At 54.1% G+C, this 27426-nt stretch overlaps 1 protein-coding gene across 1 annotated transcript in view; it reads left to right on the top strand.

Annotated features, from left to right (window-relative positions):
* The window catches only part of CDH22 (cadherin 22), a 79830-nt gene extending 54209 nt beyond the window's left edge, over positions 1-25621 (top strand). Inside the window, exons 8-12 of the mRNA XM_059480920.1 lie at positions 6342-6478; positions 13455-13576; positions 13850-13967; positions 21202-21453; positions 22794-25621. Coding sequence (XP_059336903.1) covers positions 6342-6478; positions 13455-13576; positions 13850-13967; positions 21202-21453; positions 22794-23332 — 1168 coding nt within the window. The 3' untranslated portion in view covers positions 23333-25621. The remainder of the gene's footprint in view (positions 1-6341; positions 6479-13454; positions 13577-13849; positions 13968-21201; positions 21454-22793) is intronic.
* The last annotated feature ends 1805 nt before the right edge of the window (positions 25622-27426 follow it).

Genomic DNA, 27426 nt, shown 5'->3' with positions numbered 1-27426 from the left:
GGGCCGCTCACTTCCAGGGAGCAGCACTGGCTGTGACTGAGAGCTCTGCAGGGAGCCAGCCCTGCAGGGAGGGACAGGGATGGGGATGTGGGCTGGAGGGGGACAGGCCACCGAGGGCTCAGCTACAGCACCTGGCTGCATTCAGTGATGTCCCCCAGAGCCTGTCTGGGGCACTGAGCTCGGTGCTGTGCAGCCGTGGGTTTCTGTTTCATGGTGGGGTGAGGAGGATCTCCTGATCCTCATGCAAACAAAGACTGTGATGATTAGAAAGCTCAGAAATGCATTTACAAATGGAAAGCTGCCATCTACAGATGCCTGGCAGCTAGCAGAGAGTACTGTGTCACAAGGCTGGATGCTCAAAGTTGACTTTGGGGGGAATGTGACTGAAATCAGCATTGGTGTGCCAGGAACTGTGTATGTGAGTGCTGCACCACTTGCACTAGTGGCTGCTGAGTGCTGAATGTGTTCTCAACACACTCTGCTCACCTCATCCCATGACTCTCCAGTCCCTCTCCAGTCAGGCTACATGTCTGATTTCTTTTTTTATTGTCCCTGAGCATGTGTCTGTCAGCACACACCCTGCAGGAGAGTGGTGTGCCCACATACCTGTGTGTGCGCATGTGCTTTTTCACTTGACTGTTCCTAGCAGTGCTGCAGAACATAGATTTTACTTTCTGATCTGTAATTGTAGAAAAGGGACCTTGGGGACAGAACTATTCTTTTTCTTGCTTTTTCTTGTTCTTTGTGCTGCTTTCCTGTGGAGCTTGCTGCATTGTTTGCAGACAGACCAAAAGAAAGCAGTGAAGGGAAGCTCTTAATGCTGTACAGAAGGCACTGGAGACTTGGACCAGAGAGAAGCAGATTCGAGTACTGGGCAGGAATGAGATGGTGAGAGCCCAAACTTCGCTTTGGGAGTCTCTCCTGCAGTGAGCTCGGTGCTGGCAAGGCAATGCCTTGTGCTCAGACACAAGGACCCAACCAACAGGACTCCCAGGCATCTGCTGCAGCTTGGGAATTGCCATTTGGGAATTGCCATGTGTTTTCCCTTGTCAGGGCTGATGCATTCAAATGCGTGTCGTGCCTCCAGCTGTCCCCAGGCAGGTAGCTCATCCTGTGTCCTCCCTGCTGCCCTGTGGGACGTGGTCCATCCCTTCAGTCCTGGTGCTGCAGTCCCTGCTGTCATGAGCAGTGGCAGTGCAGCAGGGTGAGCCTTCACAGACATTTAACACGTACCAAGTGGAGCTGCAGGTTGCTGTTGGTCATGCTGATGCAGCACCAATGCAAGAGGAAGGTGGAGTTGGATCTCTCCTGCTTCCCTGTCCTCTGGCTAGCCAGGTAATTTAATAAAATACTTTGCTGCGTAGGCAGCTGTTAACAGCTTCAAAGCAGTGCACAGACATTAATGCCAGCACCCTGCAGCACCAGGATGTGACACTAACCCGTCAGCAGGAGAGGCACTAAGTCCCCTCTCGTTTCAAGTGTGCTGCTCAGAAGTTCAGTCACAAGAAGCCAGCACTTGTACTTCACCTCTGATACATTAGAGAGCACCTGGTCCTGGTGGCACGACCAGCATTTGATCCTCAGTGCCTTGAAGTTGGTATGAGCCCTTTGAAGATGCTGCAGTTCAGTGGATCCCTTTAACTTCTGCTCCTCATCTGGGAGCAGAGGCAGGGCTGGGCTGCTCTCCGGACTCGGGTCTGTGTGCTGGCTCTGCCTGTGAACAGGGACAGCCACCACTTCTGTCACAGCGAGATGCGCTCTCCCCTTGAGGCAGCAAAGAACAAGGATTGCCAGAGACAGCAGAGCAGAAATCAGCTCCGTCAGGGTTTCCAGGTCCTGCTGACACCAGGCTGCCAGTAACGAGGTTTAGGAGGTATTTTTAGCCAAACGGGAAGGGAGGTGCCCTTGGCTTTTTGTTTCCAGCCCCAGGCCAGCAGGAACAAGGCTGTGTGACTCCTGCTGCACTGCCCAAAGCAACTGCTGGAGGCACATTCCAGCTGATGTTCCCCGGCCTTCCTGGTGATCCACAGGATGCAGCCACTTGGTTTGAGAACAAATCCCTTCCCACAAGCTGCACTGGGTCTCAGTGACCTGTCACAAAGATGTGAGGGTTGAAGGGGTGTCCCTGAGGCACCTCCTCACTGCCTCACTCCAGCTGCACAGAGCTCACTGTGCTGCCTGCAGAGCCCCTGGCAGCTGCTTGCCTTGGCTGTGGGAGGCCCCTGGAGATCAGCCCATCTCTCAGAGAATGGGCCCGTCTCTCACACCCTCCCAGTGACACCAGTGCCTGAGCAGGGAGCTGTGCTGAGCTCTGCATGGCCAAGCAGCTCTATGAGCCCTCTGTGGAGCACAAAACCCTCCGTGGTACCAGTGTGGGAAATGCCCTCCTAAAGGTCCAGTTCTTTTTATTTTATTCCATCCCTGGGTTTTTTCCCTATCAAAGACTGGAACTGTTTCTTTTCAGAAAAAAAAAATTAGTTTCCAGTTGGCTTTTTGGCTTTAGCTGTGTGTTTTCTGGGCACAGTGCAGTTTTTCTCAGCTGAGCCATTGTATGAAGTAATACAGTGATAGACTGTCTGTGTGTGTGAGGCTGTTTGTATGGGAGCCTTTTGTTTCTCTCTCTGCAGTGGGAGCCTGTGCTCTGATTGTGTGCATTCCAGGCTTTATCAGCACTGGGAAGATGTTGCTTGGGATTTAAGGTTCTCAGAGATATTCTTGTTTGGCATTCACAAAATCTGGAGACACGTGTTGGACATGGGCATTTTATAGACTCCAACAGCACAGCAAGAACTACAACCTGCTTCAATACAAAAGGGAAAGGAGGAAAAAACAAACACAACAAAAAGCTTTTCATACAGTGTTTGAAAAGCTCCCTATTAACAAAACACATGGCATAAAATGTGCTTCTTGTTGTGTTCAGGGGAAAAGTGAAACAAACTGCTTGAGAAACGCATTCATGGGAAAGATGAGCATGGGGAAAGCTGTTGAAATTAAACAGTCACTTGTAACATCCAGACCAAGAGGCAGTGCCAGCAGGAAGAGAGGGAAATGGAGTACAAGGTCTGCATCCCAATCAGAGCTGGGGACTGCAGCTCCAGAGCACCAGCCAGCTGCAGGAGACATGAGCACAGGTCCTGACTGAGCACCTGGAGGAGGAGGGATTAAATGCTGCCTCTTCCCAGGTGAGAAGCACTGTTGGACTGCAGTGGGAAGGGTGAATATGAAGCTGGAGTAGAGGTGGAGAGGCCGGTGGTGAAGGTTGTGTTGCACAAATGATGTGAGTGAGCCCAGCAAAGCCCTGCTCACTCCAGCATGGGGTGAAGTGGAAGCTGTTGGGAGGTGAGCTCTGCTGTGAGATCTGCAGCTCTGAGCAGCTTCTTTCAGGGCTTGATGGGCATCCCTGTGCCACCCTTCCAGTCCCCAGCTCCCACAGCTGCCCAGAACTCCAGAGCATGGCTACCTACTTAGGTTACCAAGACAGCTTAAACAAAAGCATTCAGCTTACACCTGAAAGATGTCTGTTAGTACCAGATCATCTTGATGCCAAACTCCAGCCCAATCAACATGACCTGGAATAACAAAGCTACTTCCCCACACCTAGAGCATTCATGGCCTCTGGGAACTGCAGACCCAGCCGGACTGGCCACCTCCACAGTCACAGAGAGTGGCAGCACAGTCAGCCCTGCCCTGGCAGTTTGCGGAGCTCTGTCTCCTTCCCTGGGGCATACTGAGAAGGTGACATTTCTCTGTGGCAGTGGTGCCAAAGGGATCAGAGTTGTGGTTTGGTTTGTGCCTGGCCATGGGGTACAGGCAGCATGTCCCAAACAGACCGTGCAGAAGGGACAGGACATCCTCAGCAGCAAAGCTATGAGAGGCATAAGAGCAGGATCCAGTGGATTATCCTGAACACTCCCTTCCATCCTCCTGCCCTCTGGCTGGGCAGCCCTGTCAGATGTGTCCAGGCCTGGGGGTGTCTCCCATCACTAACTGGATTTTTCTGGGTGGATTTTTTTTTTTGCAGATGTCTCTGTTTAAGACAGAAGTGTGATTAAAACAGGCATGTGCTTCTCTGAGAGGCAGGGAAGCCACGGGGAGGGTGAAGTACCATCTTGAACTTAACAGCATGAAGAAGTGGAGTGGAAGGCAGGACATGTTTGAGGTCAGGGGGTGTGGGAGAACAATGGAAGCAGTTATGTAGAACTGGTTATGCTGTTGGAAAGGTATCAGGTGTTGTCATCCAGTTTCTGTTCCTCTTCCCAGCAGAACATTGGACTGATTTGTACAATTCAGAGCGGCCATACCTCTCCTTTTCCTTTGCAGTGAGTGAACAGAGTGGATGAGAGGCTGCAGTACATGCCAAGACAGTGTCGCTGTCCCTTTTGGAGTTGGCTGTGTGCCTGTAAAAGATCTGCTGCCAGCTGGGAGTTGGGGCAGAAAATGCAGGCAGTCCCTGGTAGCTGTTTTGAGATACATGAGCTTTTACCTGGCTTTGTGTGGGAGATGTCCATCACCTCTAGATGCAAGGGGGCAGGAGGAATTCAGCTGCATAAGTACTAGGTGGTGGCTGGGTGCAAGTAAATTTAGATAGTGGGTTTTGAATGTTTTTATTTGGCTACAAGCAAGTGCTATTGTATTTACTCTCTCATCTCCCCATCTGTCTGAAAGGAAGAGAGCTAGGAAATGTAATCCGGTACTGTGTAACATGTTAAACTGCAGGAATGCCTTTTTGTGTGCTCCATCAGAGCTGTGTGGATGGGCAGGGGCTCTGCCAGAGGCACTCCCATCTGCAGCTGGTCCCATCCCAGGGCATGGGGCAGAGCAGCACAGGGTCATGAAGAAGGTGAGCTGGTGTTCCTTGGTTGTGAGCCATGTGGGTGATGCACCCACAGCTGGAAAACTGCTCTGCAGCACATGGAGCACTTCCCCTGTCCTGAACCTGCTGCCAGCCTGGAGCCTGTCCTGCTCTGCTCCTGTCCACTGTGGCCTCTCAGTCCTTCCTCACCAGCTTTCCAGTTTGCTTTGTCCCTACATTTATCTTCCTTCTGTGGTTGGACATGTGACTGAAGGCTTTAATTTATTCACAGCCCTGCTTTTGGTAATTTATCCTTTGTACTCTTTGCTGTCTTGTATTATTTAATTCTGTGAAGCACTCTGGGATTCAGTGTGTGTGAAAGATGCTGTACACAATAACATTATGCTGTATTGTTTGTGATTTGCAGGCCTTCTGGATTTCTAATTCTGATTGCAGTGGTGGTTTCTGTTATTTGTGCTATGGCTGTGCTCAACAGCCTCAGCTGGATCAGACTTCCCTTCCAGCCCTTTCCTTCAGCATCTCACACCTCATTGTGCCCTGATTTACTGTTGGCTTGCTCCATTCCATGTGTAATGGCTGGAAATGCAGGACAGACCACTGGGACGTGGATTTGTGGTGTCCTGGTGAAGGCTCAGGGCCAAACCTGGTGTCTGACTCCTCGTGGGCTGTGGGGCTGCCCTTGGGGAGAATGGGAGTTGTGCTCTCTGGAGGTGGCCCAGGGAGTATGTGGGTTCCTCCCTCAGGAGGGGCTGTTTGGGGCAGCACTGGGGCAGCACAATGAGCAGAGTGAGAGCTGCCTGTGAGGGGTCTCTGCTGGGCAGCTGGACACAGCCAGAGTTGGAGGAGCTCATCAGCCTGTTCCTTGTGGGACAGGAAGCCCAAAATAGGGCAAATCTTGGGGCTGCTGGCATGCTGTGCTGTGTTGATGAGGGGATGCTGGCTGCTGCCCATTTCTCTGCTGCCAGGATTGCTGCCCCAGTTACACATGGTCAGCCCAGAGCCTGTGCTTTGTGCCACTGCAGCTGCAGTTGAGGTGTCTGCAGCTGTGGCTGACAGCCTCCTGTGTCCTGCCCTCTGGGTGTCTCGCCTGAGGATGCAGTGGCAGGAGCAGCACAGAGGGTGTTAGGTGGGATGGGCTCCTTGAGCAGGGATGCCCACCTTCACTTTGGTTCACGCTTTTCCTGAGCCTACAGCACTGAGGCCTCCCAGAGTCACAGGTGAAGTTACAGCCCACAGTGTTTGTATTGCTCTGTCTATCCAAAGCTTAAGGCTCCCATCAGAGCAGGCTTTTCCCCTTGTCTAAAGTCTGTGCACAGCTCCACTTTATGCACCAAAAGCCACACTTAAATTTTAGTTGAATGCTCTGGGCTTGCAGCCTGGTAGAGATGTGGCCTTCCTGTACCATGCTGCAACCCAGGACAAGAAGAGCAGAGCCACAGGGCCTGTGGTGCTGGATTCCAGTACCCTGGGGCTGCTGGTAAGGGTGGGCACCTCCAGCTGCTCATGGTTTCCCTTTGCCTGGTCCCAGGTACGCCATCGACCGCAGCACCGACGCCGAGAGGATCTTCGACATCGATGCCAAAACGGGGGCAATTGTCACAGGAAAGGTCCTGGACCGGGAGACAGCAGGGTGGCACAACATCACTGTCCTGGCCATGGAGGCAGGTGAGATGCAGGGATGCTGTGTGGGGCAGGAGGAGGAATCTGAGTGCTGCCCAAACGCGAGTGTTAATCAACACCGAAGTAAAAAAGAAAAATAAATGCAGCAGCACTGAGTCTGACATCTCCCTAGACAACCTAAAAATACTCTTCCTGAGCTGAGCATTAATAAGGGAGCATGGTCGAATAGTATATTTGATGAACACTAATCAAATTTGTGTTATCTCTGCGCCATCCCTGCCAGTCATCCCTGCACAGCTTGCTGCCTGCACTCACACCTGCTGAGCAGCACCGGGGGCTCCCGGGGGGCTGTGCTCACATCACTGCCTCCCCCACATCAGTCCTGTGCCCTGGTGGATTGGATGTCCCCTCGGCTGGAGCCCTGTGGCACTGCAGGACTGTCAGCCCTTGCTTCTGCCAGAGCTCTCCGAGTTTGGGATTCACAGGCTGTACCTGCACCTGGGTGTGGAGCTCTGGATGCCTGGAGTGATTCAGGCTTGGCACAGAAGGAATGGATGGGAGATCCTGGGGTGCAGCAGTGGGAAGGGACTGTGGGAGCAGAATGTTCCAGGCATCATGCTGGGAAACAGAAAGGCATTGCCATATTCTTCAAAGTTTTCCGTATTTTGGAGGTGCAAGTCACCAGGGTAGCCTGGGCCCTGCTGTGCTCTGCCTCTGCCCTGCAGTGGGTACCAGGGAGCTGCTGGGACTGCAGAGCACCTCCTTACCCCTGCTGACATATGCCAAGATTGTCTGCCTGTGGGCAGGAGCCTTCTCAGGCTTTGTTCTGAGTGTTTCTCTGCTCATTCTTGAGTGTTCATGTTCAAGGAGCCAGGTCAAGGCCTGACTTGGGTTCCAGAGGTCACATCCTGCTACCCACTCTGGCCAGGTGAGGGCACAGGCCCTGTAGCCCTAGAGAGGAAGGGTCAGTGGCCCTGGCCAGACCCCCAGTGCCCAGAAGGGATATCTGTGCCTCCATGGTGCATCCCAGTCCCTCCCTGTGCCATTGCTCTGTGCTGGGTGAGGGCAGTGACCCCTGCTCTCCTTGGCTGTGGCCCTGTTGTGAGCCCTGCCTGGGCACATCTCAGGGAGGGCAGCCCAGCTGTGCCCTGTGCTGGGGCTCCATGGGGAGGCTCTGCAGGGAGGGGGGATGGCAGCACTGCAGCACAACTCAGCATCCAGAGCAAACGTGAGGTGACAAGAATCAGAAGGACAATATTTACACGCTGTGGCTAGGATTTCAGAACAAGTCAGTAAATGCTGCAGCTCCCCTCTGGCAGGGAAGCCTGTCAGGCTGGATTGCTTCAAAAGCCAGGGAGACTCTTCAGTGCTCTGACTTCTCCCATGGTGAGCTCTGACTCATCCGTTTTAGCTGCCCAGACATTCTTCCCAGTGACATTATCCTCGACGTTTTGTAATCATGAAATATTAATGACTGATATTGAATTTAAAGTACAATTTATGTCTGGATCCTCTGGTGGAAAGGGCAGTTGTAAAGGTACAGCCTTGTGAGTGATGGAGGGGTTTGGGAGCAGGGCTGTGCAGCAGCTGTCAGGATGTGCCTGGTGCAGTGGGATCAGCCCTGGAGTGGGAGTGGGGAATGCAGGGCAGCAGCACACCCAGGAGAGCAGTGCCTGGCACACAGGTGTCTGTGGTGTTCACCATGGCCTTGTGGGGTGCAGCTGGGTGCCACAGGGCTGGACATCACCAACTCCATCAGAGGCAAGTGGTCACATAGTCTCTGTCCTCAGTGAGATGTAAACTTGGCAGGAGGAATGGAACAAACCCGGGGGAGTCCTGCTGCTCAGGAATGTGCCTCAGCTCATTGGGGCTGGTGGGAAACTGTACCCACTGAATTCCCGTGGTGCCAGGGCTCACTTGATTCCCATGGCACCAGTAACATGGCCTAGAGTGTGTTGCAACAAGATATTGCATCCATGTGGCCTCTTTGAGCTGCCCTCCTGGTCTGCTGTCAGGGCTGTCCTGGGCAGGGTTTGACCCCTGCAGGCTGAAGGACAGCCAGCCCCACTGGCTGTGTCACTGCCCAGCCCCACAGGCAGCTTTTGGGGCTCAGCAGCTCCAAACAGGAGCTGTGCCCCCTCTCTGGAGAGCCCTGTCTGGCACCCACTGCTGATCCTGCAACAGAGCTCGTGTCCAGGTTATCTCCCGCCTGTGGCTATCTGGGTGTATTTGCCCCTGGAAGCAGTAAGAAAAGCTGCAGCTGTGCCCAGCTGTGCCCATGAGCTCTCTGGGCTCCCCAGTGTTACCATGAGGAGCAAGGGCAGCTCTGTCCCCCAGCAGGGGCTGCCAGGACCAGCAGAGTGCCTGGCCTGCAGCATGGCAGCCAGCAGGAAGCATGGGGGCTGTTCAGATAATCTGCCCTGGGACCAGGCCAAGCGTTTCCACAGATAAATCTTCATCTCCCTCGCAAGCTGTTTACCTTCCTTGGGCTAATATTAGTGATTCTCTTCCTGTTTTCCTCTTTGCTCATGTAAAATGATGAGGCCTTGACTGCTGTGTCCACTGCTGGTAATTGAGATGATAAATCTTCCTGCTGGAGACTGGCTTTAATCAGAGCATTGTGTTTGGATGCAATTTAATGACTCTCATGCTGCTGAGTTTGGGCAGGACTCAGGAGAGGTGAGAGCCATTTATGTTACTTGGCTTAACTGCTGCTTCCACTTTGCTTCCCCTCAGCTGGGGACCACGTTTTCAGCTCCAGCCTCTGATACAGCCACCTGTCAGACAAGTCACACCCCTGGCATGCCCTGCTCTGTCCTTGGCAGCAGCACTCTGGTTTGCAGGCAGGAGCTGCACAACAGCTCCAAACCCACCCTGTGCCCCAGCGCCGTGGCATCAGGGCTAGAGAGCAGAGTGGCACATCCCAGCCTTCTGCTCTGCATTTTCTTCTCCCAATTTGCTGAGATAGTGAGGAAATAAATTCCACTCCTGCCTCTTCTGACTTCCTTACTAATGTAAAAATTTTGAATTCAGTATTGTACCAATTTGGTCTCGACACAGAAGAGCAGATTGGATGCTGTGCCCAGCAGTGTCCCTGAGCTGGGCTGCTCCAGGTGCTGCAGATGCATGTGGCAGCCCAGGGTCTCCTGGGCTCTCCTCAGACCCAGAGAAGCTGCTGAGCACTTTGGGGTGTGTGTGGGGATGGGGGCAAATGGCATCTGCTGGATTTGGAGCTCCACAGGAGATGTTTGTGTGTAAAAATGCAAAGTGTTTTGTTGTGAGATTGCGTGAGGGTCTGGAGGAGTAAGGGCTGGATCCTGGCACAGCAGAAGCCACAAGTCCCCTCCTCTCCTGCCACAGCAGGGGTGACCAAGCACTGTCAATCCCTTCCCATCCCTGGGAGCTGCTGCAGAGCTACAGCATTGCCCAGAGCTGCTCAGTGTCAGTCCTGTGAGCACTCAGCTGTCTGCAGCTCAGGGAGAGGCCAAGTTGGTGTTTTGCTTCTGAATATTGAAGAGGAGAATATTGTCCTGTTGAGATTACTTACTTACATGATTAATTAAATAAGGAAATACTCTGGGATGTGGATGAAGATTCCCCCGAAGCATTTAACTCTTGGCCTGAGGGTTGCTGTGCAGCAGGACTGTGACCATCTCCTGCTCCAGAATCCTGGCACTGCCTGTCCCATCCCTGCCAGCCCTGTCCCAGTGCTGCCTGTCCTGCTGTGTGGCACTGGGCAGGGTGTCTGGCTGAGCCCTGAGCCACGCTGGTGGCTGTGCCACAGATGCAGCAGTGTGGAAGCACTGGGCACGGCTCTGTCCCCCACGCACAGCAGCTCCAGTGGCTCTGAAATAATTCCTCCCATGTTGGCAAAGGCAGCTGCCAGTCACCAGCCTGGAGCTCCCGTGCTGCACGGCTGTGCTCCCAGCATCTCCCTCTTGTTCTGTGTGTTTTCCATGTCTCTTTCCTCAGTCTTTTCAGATTAATAGCATTCCAACTCCTGAAGGAAATGCAGAAAAACGGCATGTTTAATTTTAATTTAGGGAAGCGTTTAGGTAGCAGCCTAGTTTTCTCTCTGCTGTCAATCAGGTTTTCTCAAGGCTGACATCAATTAGTTTAAAAATATTGAATGTAATTTTGCCTGACACAACATATTGCAGCCACTGCAAAATATAATTTATTTTAGAAGAAGAAATAATTAAACTAATTTGCATGTCAGTCAGCTGAGCTGGAATACCGAGGAGAGGCTGCAATGGAAGATGGTTCTTTTCCCTTCCGGTTGCCCCCAGCCAGCACGTGCTGCCCTGGCCTCTGTCACAGGCCAGGTGAGCCCTGTGAGGGCAGGTGCCTGCAGCACCCACCCCACAGCCTCATCCACCCTCTCTGCTTCTCTTTCTGTCCCTGGGACCTGCCTGCTGAGCCTTTTGGCATTTTGGGTGCATGCACACAGCACTGCCAGAGTTTCTGACCTCGCAGATGTAAATCCCCTGTTAGCTGAGTGCTTTGTGCCTTTCATCACAGATGAGCTCCAACAATCTCAATCACACTTCTGACCATTGTAATATCAGTTTATGCCACTGTTACAAAAAACACATTTCAGATGTTTTGAAGATAACTTCTTTCAAATACATCCAACCATTTTTCATTTTTTCCACCTGTAAATCCAGGTACTGGCTCAAAGGATGAGGGAAGTTGATAAAGCATTGGGAAACCTTCAAATATACATTGTACAGCCAAAATACAAAGAAGCTGATATGTGCCTCACTGGAAAGGTAGACAAGAATGCAGCAGTTGCCTTTCTAACCTCGATGTTCCTGGACACGTCAAATTCTGACCCCGTCACTGAGCCAGGAGTGAGCACGAGCCTCAGGCTTCAGCAGTTTTGGAAGGGCAGAAGGACAGTTTCTGTATGACAGGGTGCATTTGGAAAGGTCACTGTCTCAGAGCTGTGCCCAGGGAAGCAGGACGTGAGCCCTGGCTGGGCAGGGGAGGGTGCAGGTGCCCAGCTCTGTGCCCAGGCAGGGATGTGACCCCTGTGCTTCTGCCTGGCTCTGAACACGCTGCTCACATCCCTCCTCAGGGGCTGGGGGAGGTGGACTCGAAGGGAAGCTGCTTTGCTCAGGATCACCTGGATGTCCAGAGCTGGCACGCACCATCCCAACAGCTCCTGGGTTTGGTAGTGCTGGGATGGCTCCTGCTCACAGCTGGCTCCCACACTGTGGGGCACTAAGGGAGCAGCTCCTCCTCTGGGTCACAGTTAGGAAGGGGAAGAGTTGGGGTCCTGGATTCTTTCTCCTCTCCTCTCCTCTCCTCTCCTCTCCTCTCCTCTCCTCTCCTCTCCTCTCCTCTCCTCTCCTCTCCTCTCCTCTCCTCTCCTCTCCTCTCCTCTCCTCTCCTCTCCTCTCCTCTCCTCTCCTCTCCTCTCCTCTCCTCTCCTCTCCTCTCCTCTCCTCTCCTCTCCTCTCCTCTCCTCTCCTCTCCTCTCCTCTCCTCTCCTCTCCTCTCCTCTCCTCTCCTCTCCCTTTCTGCCTTTTCTCATCTTTCTCTCAGCAATCTCAGCCTGCTCCAGAGCTGAGCAGCAGGGATGGTTATCCATCTTCCCTGTGGGTTGAGGAGGGGGTGATGAAACGCTGTCATCCTCCTTCTTGCAGGAACTGAACCCTTTTTCTTCCTGCTCATTTGTGGGCATCAAGCACACACCCCGCCGCCTCCCCGGGCTCCCTTCTCACCCCGCTGCCTCCCCCTTCCTCTCTTCCTGCAAGCAATTTCACTGCACCAATATGCCTTTTAAAATAACACATAGTTCTAGGCTTTTAGTCACGACTTCAGCCTCCCTCCCCCAAAAACAACTATCTAATCACCAGAGCAGCTGGTCTGGGTGAGAGGGAGTGATAACGTGAGAACCGGGTGAAGGCAGCTCTGGGGAGGGGGCTTACATTCCTGGCTAATTATGGAGCAGCGCTAAATCTCCTCTCCCCGGGGTCCTCCCCCACCTGATCAGTTGGGGCCACTATTAATGTTATAGACAAACAGGCAGCAGAACTCCTGCCTGAGCGTGGAGAGAAGCATTAGTTCTGTCACAGGTGCAGCCTCTGGGTAAAACAAAGGAGATGGAGTAAGAGGGAGTTCTCATTTCTGGAGATATATGAGGTGCTTCAGCAAACATCAGGCCCTCCAGAGTGATTTATAATCCTGTGCCACGGGCTCGGTGTCCCTCGGCAGTGTGTGTGCAGCTCAGTGATGCTGCAGTGAGTGGAGGTGTAATTGCTGCCCCATCCCACGTGCAGAGTGAGCCCCAAGGGAGGGGGGTCCCCGGGACCACTGCCTGTGTGGGGCTGGGCTGGTGAGTGCCAGGGTGACAGGGCTGCCCTCAGCCTTACTGCGTGCCCCCCTCATGCCAGCTGGTGGATGATGTTGTGTTTAAGTTAAGAAAATCCCAGTGTCAGCATTAGAGTCCTGAGTCCCTGGGCAAGAGCCTCGTGCCTCAGTGGGGCACATTTGACCCTGGGTCACCTGGGCACAGCACAGCTGGACAGACAGATCCCACCACCAACCTGTGCCCTTAGCTGGTGCAGCTGTTTCACATCCCAGCTCCCTTTCCTTGACTCTCAGATGTTGCTGCCAGTCCTGAGCACCTATGGATCAGGATCCAGGTACCAGGGGGATCTCACATCCCAGTTTTCTGTCCCATCTTGGTGCTGTTTTGCTGTAGCACAGCTCCTGACCCTTTTGGCTGGGACCAGCTTTGGGCTGCTCCAGTTTTCCAGGGGTAGATCAGGTGGTGTTTCAGGGCTCCTTGGCACACAGCCCAGTGGCTGGGCTTGCTTTGCAGGGTGCACTGGGGCTGAAGCATGCTCTGCAGGTGCTGCTGTCCTGCAGACAGTCTGTGCCACAGGCAGGCAGAGGTGCAGTGCTGGCAGCAGCCACGATGGGCTCTGGACAGATGGGGATGAGGGGGTTTGCTCTCTGAGAGCAGCAGTTGTCCCTTTGTCCTGAAGCTCTGCTTCTCTCTCTGTTTCAGACAACCACTCCCAGGTGTCGAGGGCCTCTCTCCGTATTCGAATCCTGGACGTCAATGACAATCCACCTGAGCTTGCAACCCCCTATGAAGCTGCTGTGTGTGAGGATGCCAAGCCAGGCCAGGTAGTGAGAGTCCCCCAGCCCTGGTCTAGGGCTGCAGGCAGCACTCTGGACTAGTGCCAGCTTGCCCATCTGTCCCCCCCTGCCTTAGAGCCTTGGTGTGCACCCCTGTGCCAGGGGGAGTCACTCTGCTGCTCCCACTGAGCCCATTGGCAGGGCTGAAGGCTCGTCCCTCCCTGGCTGCAGCTGGTGATGCTGCTGCCTGGACCCTGCAGTGGGGCCCTGGGAGAGGCTGTGGGAGCAGCTCTGGTGCTCACCTGTGCCCTCTCCCCACAGCTGATCCAGACAATCAGCGTTGTGGACCGGGACGAGCCTCAGAGCGGGCACCGCTTCTACTTCACCCTGGCACCTGAGGCCACCAACAACCACCACTTCTCTCTGCTGGATATCCAGGGTGAGTCCTGCTGTTCCCTTGGCCCAGCATCCTTCAGGCTGAGCAGCACCTCTGGCCATGGACAGGGAGCTGGGTTATGGTCTCTCTGTGCCAGCTCTGGGTGCTTTGGCCATGTTGCAGTTCTTCTTGTCAACCTGAAATGGTGGGACTGATCAGCTAACAGCTTGGATTTCCTCAAGGAGGCTCTGCCAGCTTTATTCCTTGCTGCAAGCAGTTACAAAGCTCCTCTCATGCTGTCTTGTTAAGCCTTTGGTATTTTCAGGGCTCTCAGTCCCTTTCTTGATGGGAAATCTCCAACCTGCCTGCAGGCAAGGAGATGATGTGGATTTATAGAAGAACATGCTCCCATTTTGAGCGTTGTGATTTATTCCTCTCCAAGGTAAATCCTGGAGCTGGGGTCATCTTGGGGCTGCCATGTGGGTGGCCAGCCCTGTGCCCCTGACAAATGGGAGCAGCTCCAGAGCCCTGGGAGGCAGTGGAGCCATGCTGTGGGCAGCCCACAGCCAGTGGGTTCTCTGGGACACAGCCTGCAGAGCCTGATTCCCTGTCAGGTGGTGGATCTGGGTGCAGTTCCTCTGTTTCCTGGGGCTCATCCTCTCCTTTGGGACAGGCAGCCAGGCAGAGTCTGTCTGTTCCTCTGGGCAGCTCTGGGGTTCTCTGCATCCCTGAGCTCAGTAGCTCATCCTGGGTGACTCAGTGCTGCTGTGAGTGATGGGGTGCCATGCAGGTTCTGCTGGCTGAGTCTGGCAGCTGTTGGACTTTGCAGGCTGCATTTGTGTGGACAGTAACAATCCAGAAAAGTAGTTATCAGGATGCTCCCTATTTTTGGTTGGTGTTTAAGGGGGAATTTAGGTGCTGATCGTAGCAGTGGGTACAGCAGAGCCCCCTGCAGATACTGGGACCCTCTCCAGCCTCATGTGCTTGTCACAGGGGCCAACAGATCACATTGAAATTCTTCTTTGGTTTTGGTTGGGTTTTCTTTTAAAATCATTCTCTTTCTCTGCTTTTGCAGCTTTATCTGCCAAAAGCCTGGTTTAGTTTGTTCTGAGCTTATCACAGGAGCCTTCTGCTGACGTAAGATCCTGCTTGCTCAGTTTGGTTCAGCATTATAAGGGATAGTCAAAATGGAAAAGCTTCAGATGTGATGGTAGCACAGCTGGGTATTGCTTTGTGTCCTGAGCAGCACAGCTGTCCCTGACCTGAGTCCCTCCCCCTCTGCTCAAGGGCAGCTGTTCAGAAGACCTTTGCTTCTTATCATGTAAACAGGCTTTAATCCTCAGCCAGATTTTGCCCCACACCCAGCGATTAACTTCCCTCACTTTCTTTGGAAAACCTTATGACAATGTGCTTGAACACGCTGAGCTGCACCGGGTGTCCATCCCTGCCCAGCCCCTCGTGATGCTCTGAGCTCTGGGCCAGGGTGTCTGCATGGCCAGGCTGCCACCCCAGAGCCACCACTGCTGTTTGCTCATCTGCCAGGGAACTGGCTGGGGGTGTGTGGGGCTTGACAGGGGCTGCTTGGCTCCCTGGCTCTGTGTGGGTGTCCACAGCAGTGCCCAAGAGCTGCCCTTGCAGGAGATGCAGGACACGTGTGCCACCATCTCCTCCAGAGCTGCTGCTCTCTTGAGTGGGATGAGGCTCTCGTGGCACAGGGTAACTCTTTGTGCTAAATGATCCCTGGAGCTTTTTGTGTGGTGTAACACTGCATAAAATGAGTAAAAGCTGGCATCACCTCCCGCCTCCTGCTCTTGGGAAAACAAATGTTGCTGCAGGGTTATTCCCAGAGTGTTTGGAGACCCTCCCAGTTGCTGAGCAGTGCTGTCTTCCACAGCAAGAGGAGGTGGCTGCCTGTGGCAGATGGAGGCACCCCTCATTTTTAACAGGGGCCTTGGTGCCATCTCCCTCCCTTTGATTTCTGCCCCTTCTCCACTCCATCACCTGCCCTGGGTGCACTCACCTTTGCCCCTGCTCTTGTAGGTGACCTTGCTGCATCCTCCCCTGTGTTCCCCATTGCCTCCCTCTCCTGCATTCACCCCTCTCCACCATGCATTGTCTCTACTCCCCCGTGCAAATATCAGTGGTGACAAACTGCTACCACCAGCCCATCTGTTTCTTTGTACAAATTTGTAGCCAGTTTTGAAACGTGATTTATAAATATTGCTTTTGCAGCCAAGGAGTGACACTGATGGATGTCAGCACAGATGGATTCTCTAAGCTCTTGCTTAAATCCTCTCTTTTGCTTTGCACCTACTTCACTTGGCTCCTTTGTGGCACCAGAAAGCCACCTCGGGGAGTGATTTGTTCTCAGGGTGGGGACAGCAGGGTGGGGACAGCACTTTTGGGGCTCCCTCCAGATGTCCTGGGTATGGCACACAGAGCTGTGCTGGCTCAGGGCTGGAAATGCAAAAACCAAGGGTGTCCCTGCAGCCACATAGCTGAGTTACAGGTGATGGGCAAGTTGGGCTTTTGGAGACAGCACCATGGCCTGTTGGTGCCTCTCTTTCCCTGTTTCTGCTCTGTCTGAAGGAGCTCTCACACACTCCCTGATTCACCAGACAAGGAGTAAATGTCACCTGTGGTAACAACAGCGAGCATCCAGAAGAAGATGCCCGTCATATGGAGTGACTAAAGGGAGAGATGGAATTAGAGAAGTTGACCAGGTTAAGATCCACCTGGTGCCATTCCAAAGGCATTCACCATCCTCTTGTTTCCTAACTCGCCTTTTGCTGGGCCTTTCTGCCCTGAGAAAATTGACTAGAGCGGGATCAAAGGCAATTAAAGCCTGAAATCATGTTCTCCAAGAAATGCTAATTGTGTTGGAAGGGGTGGTAGAAAGCAGGCAAGCCCAGCAACCTGGAAGGAGTGCTAGGTAATGTGGAGTGACACATGGAGCTACTGACTCCAGGGCTCAAGGGCTCGGCAAGCAGATGTCTGAACTCTCTGCAGGTCTCATTAAGAGCATGTAATGGGTGATAGAAGATCTGAAAATCCTAACAATCAAAAGCAAAATGTTAGGATTTGTGGATTGCCTGAGGATAGAGGAAGCCTCCTGCAGCCCCGCAGGGATGCCCCTCTCAGCACCAGCAGCGCAGATGCTCGTTTGGCTGGGGCAGGCTTGGAGTGGGTGTGTGTAAAAGAGCATCAAACCTCCTCGGGGCTGAGCAAACAGAGAAGGAGCAGCAGTGGTGCTGTGGCCTGGTATCCAGAGAACTCGAGAGAAGGAAGAGGCAGAAGGGAAAACCAGGATGTTTCTTCCACCAGCTGGGGCTGGAGGAGGTGTGCTCCCTGGGGCAGCTCTGGCAGCAGTGTGCCCGCAGGCACAGCCGGGTGCTCCTCCCCTGAGCTGCTGTTCCCAGGCTCTGGGGCAGCAGAGAGAGGGAACACAGGTGCTCACAGGGCCCTGTGACTGTGGGAGAGGGAAGGGACATCAAAATCCCTCCTGCTCTGCTAGCCCTGTTTGAGATTGAGTTATGAGAAGGATTTATTAGTTCTATCTTCAAGGCTGCCAAGAGCCTCTTTGGAGAGGGAGTCTGGGAGACTTAATTATTTTATTATTCCTAGTGACATTAAGCTACCACCAGAGTATATTGCCTTTCCAAAGTTCCCTCTTAGGGCAGTGTTGATGAGTCCCTGTGTGTTCAGCTCATGTCAGTTCCTGCCCTGCCCAGTGCCCTGCTCCTCAGGTGGACAGAGGGGCCATCTCCTGCCCTGTCACACAAGGTGATGTGATGTAACACAGGATAATGTCACTGCGTGATCAGAGAGAGGGTGGCAGGAATCCTACGAAGAAAATGTCAATTTGTGCAGCAGGAAGGCAGTGATAGTAAAAGGTTTGGATTGGGGCATCAGAGGACACTCAGCACAGGCTCAGCAGAAGGTGCAGCTTTGTGGGGACTGGGCAGGAAACCAAGTGTGGAGACCCAGAGTCGTCTGTTCAGGAGAGCTGTGGATTAACGTCTGCTCACATTGCAGTGCTGCTCCTGAGAAGCACTGCTGCTCCTCAGCTCATCACCCCAGAAATGGATTTGGCAGGAAACTGCTGCAGAGGAGCAGACACGAGGGCTGCGGGGCCAGGGCTGCCTGGGCTGTGCCAATGCAAACAAATCTGCACCAAGGCACATCCCCAAGCAGCTGCTGTGGGTCAGCCACATGTAAAGAAACAACTGCACCAAGAGAAATGACAATTGTTTTGTAGGAGATTGCCTTGGATGCATTTTCCAGGATACACATTCCAAGATCTGGGCAAAATTTTCCCAGATTTGTGATCGAAAGGACTACAATCGTATGGCAGAGCACCTTTTTTTGGAGTATCTCAGAGGGGAACACCATAGTTTGTGAGTGACAGGGGTGCAAACACCCAGCAGAGAGGAGTTAATGGTGGTGGGCGCAGAGGGTGGTGGGCAGGTGGTGGAGCCATTTCAGTGCCAGGGGCAGGTGGTCCCTGCCAGGCTGTCAAGCCTTGGTGAGCAGTTTCATTGCTGTACATTTGAAATCTCTGTGCATCTCCCTCCTGGGATGAAGGGCGCCTGCCACCCTGTTCGGGAGATAAAATACAATTTCATGATGTTTTAAGTAGCATTTGTAGCTGTGATTTTTGTGGCTCCCTTGCCTCAATTTTGGGTCAAAGGGCAAACCCTCAGCCCCTTCCTGAGGCGAGGTTTCTCTGAGCAGACCTGTCTGTCATGCTGCTGTTAAATTTAACCACCACGTTCTTTATTTTGACTTGGTGGGTGGCAATATTTCTTTTTCAGTGGTGCCAGACTGCCTAAACTGTCTGGGCTGAGCTGAGGTTGGTGCCTGCCCCTCTGCCACTTGCATGGGCAGCTCCCCTTGCTTTCTAGAGACTGTTTCTAAAAATACAGCATGCCTTGTCGCAGGTCCCTCGCAGGAGCTGGAGCTGCCTGTAAACAGAAGGGAGTTGCCAACCTCCTGCTGCATTTCCAGAGAGGTTTGGTGCTACCCCTATGTTTGCACAGTGCTGAGGAGCAGCTGGGGGAGTTCCAAGCCCTGTGTTCCAGCAGCCCTGTGTGAGAGCTGGGCTGATGGAGTGGAGGTGCAGGGCTGTGTGCTCAGGGACCCTCTGAGCCAGGATCTGGCTCCAGCCCCAGGCTGGTGACCTGGCTGCTGTGACAGTGACAGCAAAGGTGACCTTCCTGGGCTGTGGCCAGAGCCTTACCCTCTTACAGCACTTTGGTCTGTCCTTTTTGTCCTGTGGTGTCGTAGACATCTTTTATGAAAAATCTTTTCTTTAGGGTTTTTCCTCCTGGGAAGCTGAGAGGACTCAGGAACAAAATGTAAACATTGATTATCTGCTGCTGTGGAATGCAACAGGTAGATCTTTGATTAGCCCATGTTGATTGCTTCTAATTAATGGCCAATCACAGTCAGCTGGCTCAGACAGAGAGTCTGAGACAGCTGCCTTTGTTATGATTCTTTCCTATTCTATTCTTAGCTAGCCTTCTGAAGAAATCCTTTCTTCTATTTTTTTAGTATAGTTTTAATGTAATATATATCATAAAATAATAAATCAAGCCTTCTGAAACATGGAGTCAGATCCTCATATCTTCCCTCATCCTAAGACCCCTGTGAACACTGTCACACTGTGGTTTTATCCCCACTCCATCCAGGTGTCTGAGGCTCACTTTTATCTGGACTAGCCAGGAGTTAGTCCTGGTGTCTTGCTGAGATAGTGCCATTAACATTATTTATATCCCCCTGCTACACTGCAGCAAGGAGGGGGGACCAGCACCAAATGAGATCTCATTACCTTTGTGCAAACGATTAGCATAACAATAATTTTTTTTTTTCATAGCTCATCTTTAGCAGGCCACAGGCAGCTCTGAGGTGCTGCTGCCACCACACTTGGTCCAGCCTCCTTGCCCCCAGGTGCCAGTGCTCCCCTGTTCCTGCTGCCACCTGTGCCCATTGCCGTGGTGCTGCTGCCACACGCTGCCCCAGGACCCTCAGCCACGGTGGCAGGCGTCCCACAGGACAGGAATCTGTGCTCTGCAGTGCCCTGGCTGTCACAAACACCCTTTGGGATCTGCTTCCTGGCTGACCAGCTGATTCTCCATCCTGGCTCACCTCCTGTCCCCACCATGCCCTGGTGCTCTCGTGCAGCCCCCAATCCATACAGCAATTTCCGTGGTGGCAGCAGCCCAAGGGCCAGAGTTACTGTACATGTCTTTTCCAATGGAAGGGCTGATTCATAGAGAAAGGGGATGGTCTGGCATAAATCAGCTCTGATGAGCAGAGTCTGTAGACAGCAGCACCTTGCTGTGAGTGGCCAATCCATGGTTTATTAGATAAAGGCTGCAGACAGCCGGCAGTGGCTTGTGACACCTGGCTCCAATTGTCACCTGCAGTTCAGCCCCATCCTGCCCATGCTGCTGCTGGCTGGCAGCCTGCAGCACCCCTGAGCAGGGAGTCAGGCCCAGTGTCAGTGCCTGTCCCTGCTCCTGGTGGGCAGCAGCTGCTCCTTGGGTTCATGGCTGGCTCCAGGGCCCTGGAGGGCCCCTGAAGTGGCTGTGTTAATGGGATCTTAACGAGCTGTGCTGTGCCAGCTGAGCCCCTCAAGCAGCAGGGTGTAAGCAGATGGGGAGGAGGATGCCTGACTTGGCTGGGAGGCTTGGAAGAAGCTCTGCCTACTCCTTCAGGAGTTACAGAGGATTACAGGGGTATCTGGCCCTCCGGCTGAGGCAGGACCATTCACTCATGGCTTTTGGCTTTGGAAGAAGCAGTGTCTGCTCTTGCAGTCTCAGTGCCACCTGCAGACCCTGTCTGTTCATGTGTACATGTCAGCAGCTGATTTTTATCCTGACTCTGTGCCACTCTCAGAAGGTCTTTTGGAAGTTTTTCCCCTCTCTCTGTGCCACCTGCGTTGTTTGTCAGCGTGGTTCAGACTCATGTGCTGCTGCTCCTGTGCCAGGCTCACTGCCAGGTGTGGTGACAAAGGAGATGCCAGGCTGGCCCTGAGGTGCTGCTGGCAAAGGGGAATGTGCTGGAGTGGAGCTGTAGTGGAGCTGGCCATGTTCAGGCACTCAGGCTAGAAGGGGGTAGCCATGAGCTGGATCCATGTGATGGAGGAGGAGGAGGCCCCAGGCTCTCTCAGGATAACTGCTGGGGGTGGCGTAGGAATAGCTGCTGTTCCAGAGCATGGAGGAGCCCCTGGCAGGTGCTGCAGGCTGTGATGATTTGGGGGTGACTTTGCTGAGGTTTTCCTTGTTCCCTGCAGACAACACGGCAGCGGTGCACACGCAGAGAGTGGGCTTCAACCGCCAGGAGCAGGACGTGTACCTGCTGCCCATCCTGGTGGTGGACAGTGGCCCCCCAGCCCTGAGCAGCACAGGGACCCTGACCATCCGTGTGTGTGGCTGTGACAGCACCGGGGCCATCCAGTCCTGCAACAGCACGGCCTACGTGGTGTCAGCCACGCTGAGCCCCGGCGCCCTCATCGCGTTGCTGGTCTGCGTCCTCATCCTGGTTGGTGAGTGCCTGCCTGTCCCCTGAGCCCTCCCTGGCCTGGCCTGGCCCTGCTCCACTCCCTCAGCATCACTGAATGTGGGCACAGAGCTTCTGTGCATCTGTCTCCTCCCTGGTAGCTGCAGCATGGGGGACACGAACCTCAGTCCCTGCTCAGTGGGGAAGCTCCCACGTTTGTCACAGCTCATGGTGCTGGGCTCCACGAGGCAGCCAGAGCAGAGTTCCCTGTGCCAGGCAGGTTGTGATGCTGCCCAGCAGAGCCTGGAGAGCTGCTGGCTCACTCCCTGCCTGGACAGGCAGGAGCCAAGAGCTGCTTGGCAGCTGCCCTGCTGTGCCCACCGCAGGCATCTCACAGCAGATGGGGCTGTGTGAGCCCAGCGTGTGGTGTGGGGCACACAGGTCTGCTCTTACCTGAGAAGGTCACTGTTAGAGTGTGTGGGCAGGATCAGAGCTGGGCTGTGGTCAAACCAGAGTGCTGCCTAGGTCAGAACCTGTACCCTGGGAATGCTGCTGCCTGCCACTGGCACACTGGCACAAGCTTTGCTGGCATGGGGAGTGTGTGCATGTGGGAATGGGCTCTGAGTGAGGGGTGTTGCAGTGCCCTCAGGTTCAGCACAGGACACTTGACGGATGCAGCTGCTGAAAGCCCTCTCTGCCCCAGAGCTGGCTCCTGGCCGGCTCCAGGGCTTGTCCAGACACCTGTGGGAAGCAGCACATTGTTTGGTGAGGTTTCCTCTCCTTGGCATGGCTCCACTCCCTGTCTCCTGCTGCATCTCCGTTCAGAAAACCCTTTCCCACAGGGTGCACTTTACACTGGTTTCATTTTCCAACGCAGAGCAAACAAATTTCTGCCTAATTGCCCAGACAAATAAAGTGCACATTGGTGCTTTAAAGGTGATGGGCTGAATGGATGATGATCCAGGACACAGCTGCGGCTTGCTGCTCAGGCTCTGTGCCATCTGCTCCACGTCTACCCACCCAGCATTTAGCTGTTCTGTGAATCATGCACCCCATTTTCCTGCTGACCTTCTGCAGAGCCCATCCGTTTGTCTGTCCAGCTGTGTGTTTATCCATCTCTCCCTCCTGTCTCAGTGGTCACGCTGCATGGCAAGGGAAGCTCCTGGTCTGCCCTGGAGCCTGGGCAAACCTCTTTCCAAGCCAGTACACAGCAGGGCTGCTGCTTGATGAGCCAGGGTAATGGGAACCCTCTGGCATCCCAGCAGGGCTTCCTGTGCCAAGGGTGCTGTGCCCCCACCTCTGCCACCGAGCAGGGTTGTCCTCACCCTGCAGGAGCAGAGCATCCCTGAGACTCTGCGCCCCTCTGACTGTCTGTTCCTTCCCCAGTGCTGGTCCTTCTGATCCTCACGCTGAAGCGGCACCACAAAAGCCACCTGACCTCTGAGGAGGACGAGGACATGAGGGACAATGTCATCAAATACAACGATGAAGGAGGTGGTGAGCAGGACACGGAGGCCTATGACATGTCAGCCCTGCGCAGCCTCTACGACTTCAGCGAGATCAAAGCTGGCGATGGAGGCGGGGGCCCAGGAGAGGGGGGCCCAGGCAGAAACCCATCCTCGGAGCTGCACGCCCTCCCGCAGTGGGTGCAGAGCCCGGACCTGGACTTCTCTGTGTTCAGAGACTACATCTGCAGGAAGGTGGAGCAGGCGGACGAGGACCTCTCTGTGCCGCCCTATGACTCGTTCCAGACCTATGCCTTCGAGGGCTCGGACTCGCCAGTGCCCTCGCTGAGCTCCATCAACACCTGGTCCAGCGGCTCGGAGCAGGACTTCTCCTACCTGGGGGGCTGGGGGCCGCGGTTCCGGCAGCTGGCGGCGCTGTACGCGGGGCGCCGGGGCGGCGAGGACAGCGAGGAGTCCTAGCTGCCCCTGCAGCCCCTGGCCCCGGGCACCCCCTGGGCTGGGACTGCTGCCCGAGAGCTGCCACAGGGCATCCTGTGCCCCTGGGCCGGACTGCACGGCTGCCGGCGAGAGGCTGCACCGGGGACTGCTCCTGTGCGGCTCGGGTGGGGAGCCTGGAGGAGCCGCCGGGGCGTCCTCAAAGCCAGTCTCCATTAAAGCACTACGCATTGACTTAAGAAGGAGAAAATCTAATTCAAGAGGGTTTGGAGAGGGTTTCTCCCCCACAAATTATCATTTAAATAGATCTGTTCGGTGATCCCCATCCAGGAGAGGAAGAGCGAACCGGGAGCCTTTTGTTGTCTAAATTGTTTTTGTCACTTGAGTCGGAGCATTTAAAGAGCTTTGATTTCTTTAAGAGCTTTCCTTGCTGAGGGAAACAAGCTTTTAACTTCTGTTCAGGTTTTCCCCTCCTAAGTTTATTTGCTTTTTGAAGTCTTCCTTCTCGCTGCTCCCCGTGGGGCTCTCGGCAGCCCCGGCTGCGGGCACGGTGCTGGGGGGAGGATGCCACGCTGGGATCACACCCTGCAGAACGGCTGCTCACAGCTTTCCCTTCCGTGCTGCCAATCGCTTCACCCCTGTCTGGTGATGTGAAGGGGATCCCCAACACTCCCTGCACAGCAGACGTTGTCTGTGAAGTGCTGGTGTGCCCCACAGCCCCAGTGGCACACAGCGATGTCCCACCTGTCACCGAGGCACGATGTTGTGTCCTGGGCCACAGAGCAGCTGCGGTGCTGGGCAGTGCCATCGGAGCACCACCCCCAGGTGGGCTCTGCCAGCCCCTCACACAGGACCTGGGGTTTGCAGGGCTCCCAGCCTGCCACTGGCTGTCAGCAAATGGTGTGAGCTGCACAGGGCAGCAGGCAGGATGTCAGTGCTCCCTGGCCCACAGTGGCTGGTGGAGAGCTGCATCCCATGGAGGACCTTGCTGTAGGGTGCAGGAGAACCCTGGCCCCTGGCTGGGGAGAATAATTCCTGCTTGCACCCAGCTGACAGCAGAGCATCACCGTTAGCAACAGAACAGCCATCCCAGGAGATGTGTGTGAGGCCAGAACCTGCTGGCACAGCTCTGGGGCCAAGCTGGCTGCAGGTTGGGCAGCACATCTGTGACACCTCGGGATGCCCAGGGTGTCCCCTGCCCAGCACAGTGTCCTGCAGCAAACCAGCATGAGCTCCCAGCAGGACTGCTTTTGCATGTAATTCCTGGTTTTGGGAGGCAGGGGAGGAAGGTGCCAGTGGGATGTGCCAGTGCTCCTTAGGCTGCAGATGATGCTGGAGGAAAGCACTGGGTGCCCAGTGCCTTCCCAGCCTGCCAACCACCACAGGGAAAACTGAACAGCCTGCAGAGTGATGTCCTTGCACAGCACCTCGGGCCATCCTGGCTGGTGCAGCTCCTTATCTGTTCACGTTGGGAAAAAAATCAATTATATCATTGATAGGTAACTGATACGGTCTCCCAAGGCCTGACACATCCTGGGCTTGTCATTGGGTTTGTCCTTTCAGTTTAACTACAGCCCCTGTTTCTCTCTTTGGAGCAGGTTTAACTGTAGGTGTACATGTGTGTCCATTTCTTTACTGTGTGTTGCTTCCCGGCTGCTGGCGTTCCTTTGGCAGCAGAGAGGGACAGGACCTGTGCCTGCCCTCAGCTGCTCCTGCCCACTGCCACCTGTGCAGAGCCCAGCTGGGCTCACGCTGGCACCAGGAGCCCCTCAGGGCCTCGGCTGGCACCCGCGCCCAGCGTGCTGCTGGTTCACTGTGATGATGCTGGGGAGGCAGCAGGGCCCTGAGTGCCAGCTCTGGCCACAGCATCCCGAGCACGTGGCACCCCGCACCTCCAAGCAGGAGAACAGGAGAAATCCCTCTCTTTCCTCAGGAATGTGTTCGTGTTTTCCCTCTGGGCTGCAGAGCTGAGCCCCCCGGGCACCGGCCCTCCCTCTAGCCAAGTGTTGTGCAATAGCAGGGCTCTGTCCTCGCAGACGGGGTCTGACAGGGTAGGTGTTTAGCACCCCTCCCATCCCCGCGCAGCCCGTGCTCCGCATGCACTCACGCTCGCGTTTCCCTTTCTGTAAATACAGGAGGTGCCCGCGCCCCCCGCCCGGCCCCGCAGGGGGAGCTGGCAGCTGCCACCGTGTCCCACGGAGTCACTAAGCTTTTGTTTCTCTACCCAGATGAAATTAGAAGGTTGATTTCCTCACCCTTGTTATTTATTTTTTTTTCTCAAGGTCTTTCTGGGACCTGGAAATAAATTATTTCCTTGTCGTCTAGTCTGAGTCTTATGTGCTTTTTTGGTCTTTTTTTTCCTTTCCTTGCATTGCCCTCTCATTGTGGTCCCTTTGGTGCTTTCCACGAGGGGCTGGGTGGCTGATGGGCCATGGCACAGCCAACCCCTGCAGCAAGTTCCCACTGGCAGGATGCTGCATCTCTGGCTTCTTCCCATTTTTCATTGAAATGCTCATCAGAAAAAGCTTCTTCAAGAGAAGGGCCATTTTTTCTCTCTGAACTTGAAAAAAAAATGAAAATGAACAATGAAAAAAAGTGCCCTTGGTTTTTTCCATCCCTTTCCAGAGAAAGCTGGGTTGTGCTTTGAGCAAACTATTGTATGATTCTGTAATTCTTGATGGATTCAGTACATCTGAGCATTGTCAACAGCTTTGCTACCTGACCCATTCTCATTTTGGTGATGCTGTGTGTTACAGCAGTGTTCAGTTACTGGCAGCAGCTAGAAAACCTCTTTCAAACTCAGTTTTAATACTGAAACAATGCAAATAAATGACATTCTGGCCTGACCCAGCTAAATCAATTGCTGGTCATTTCCTTGATGGCCAGGAGCTGGGGAAAGATCAAGGTGTTGACGGTAAAATGTGACCCTCCCTGAGCCTGGGAAGCCTCACTGAGGTGGCTGCAGCACCCATCAGTGTGACAGTGGCACACCAGGGAGGGCTGGAGCAGGCACAGAGAGAGGGGACAGGGCCAGGTCAGCAGATAGAACAGGCAGACTTCAAACTGCTCCAAAAAACCATTTAAACAGCATCTTACAGTCCTGGCTGCAAAACAGGAAAACAGGATTATTGTTCCCCCAGGTCTTTGAGTGTTCCCTTATCCTTCACCATCCCCTTGCCTCCACACCATCCTGCTCCCTTGATTATTCACTAAATGTTATGGAAGAAGCATCTGGTGACCTTTGATGACAGCAGTTAGTGGAAGCTGTGACAGAAGGGGGAAGCCTTGAGGCCAGAGGGTTTTCCAGAGGCACAAGGTGTGCTGTCAGACCTCAGCATCCATGCAGTTTTCCTTCTCACACTTACAGTGAGTGCCTCCACAGCTGCCAGCCTTGAGGAAGCCTTTCTGCCTCCTGGCTGTTCTTTCTGCCAGCATCACCATTAATTGCAGCATTAATTGCCCCCTCACAGCAGGTCAGTCTGTGCTGTGGTCACAGCCACCTGCTCTGGCAGGTCTGCACACTTGGCCCGTGGCTGTTTGCACAGAACTGAGTGTTTGTACCCGAGTTTCCAGCCCGGGTCCTTGGCAACAAGGACTCTCATCCAGCTGCAGCTCTCCAAGTCCTGCTGTCCCACTTGAGGCACCCAAACACTCTGGGATTCTAGAGGCTGGGGTCTGGAGTGTTCTGGGAGCTCCACATTGAGGAGGAGGAGGTGTCTGCAGTCACTGTGCTCACTGCAGTGGAGGTGACAAGTGCCTGGCATTGAGTGTGAGCCTGTGCTGTGCAGGAGGATTTGCTTCTTGTATATTGTGGGAAAGTGGAGAGAGCTCAAAGCAACAAATTGCCAGTCAGAACCAGACCCTTCACTACAAAAGAGGAGGATTATTGAGAGCTTTGATTGCAGAAGCATCTGTGAAGATGCTTGAATAGCTCCATGCCTCCTCAACACAGCCCCTTCTGAGGAAATTCTTCTACAGCAGCTTCTGTCTCTCCAGCAGTTGCACAACAGCCTCCTAGCAGAGCAGAGTAAGGACAGGTCCCTCTCCTCCTCCTCCTCCTCCTCCTGCAGGAGGGGAAGCCAGTCCTGCTCTGCAGATGATGCTTCTCACTACATGGG

Source organism: Ammospiza nelsoni, chromosome 12 (assembly GCF_027579445.1).
Source record: "Ammospiza nelsoni isolate bAmmNel1 chromosome 12, bAmmNel1.pri, whole genome shotgun sequence".
Taxonomy (NCBI): Eukaryota; Metazoa; Chordata; class Aves; order Passeriformes; family Passerellidae; genus Ammospiza; species Ammospiza nelsoni.
The sequence above is the reverse complement of the archived record's forward strand: the minus strand, read 5'-3'. Positions and strand labels throughout refer to the sequence as shown.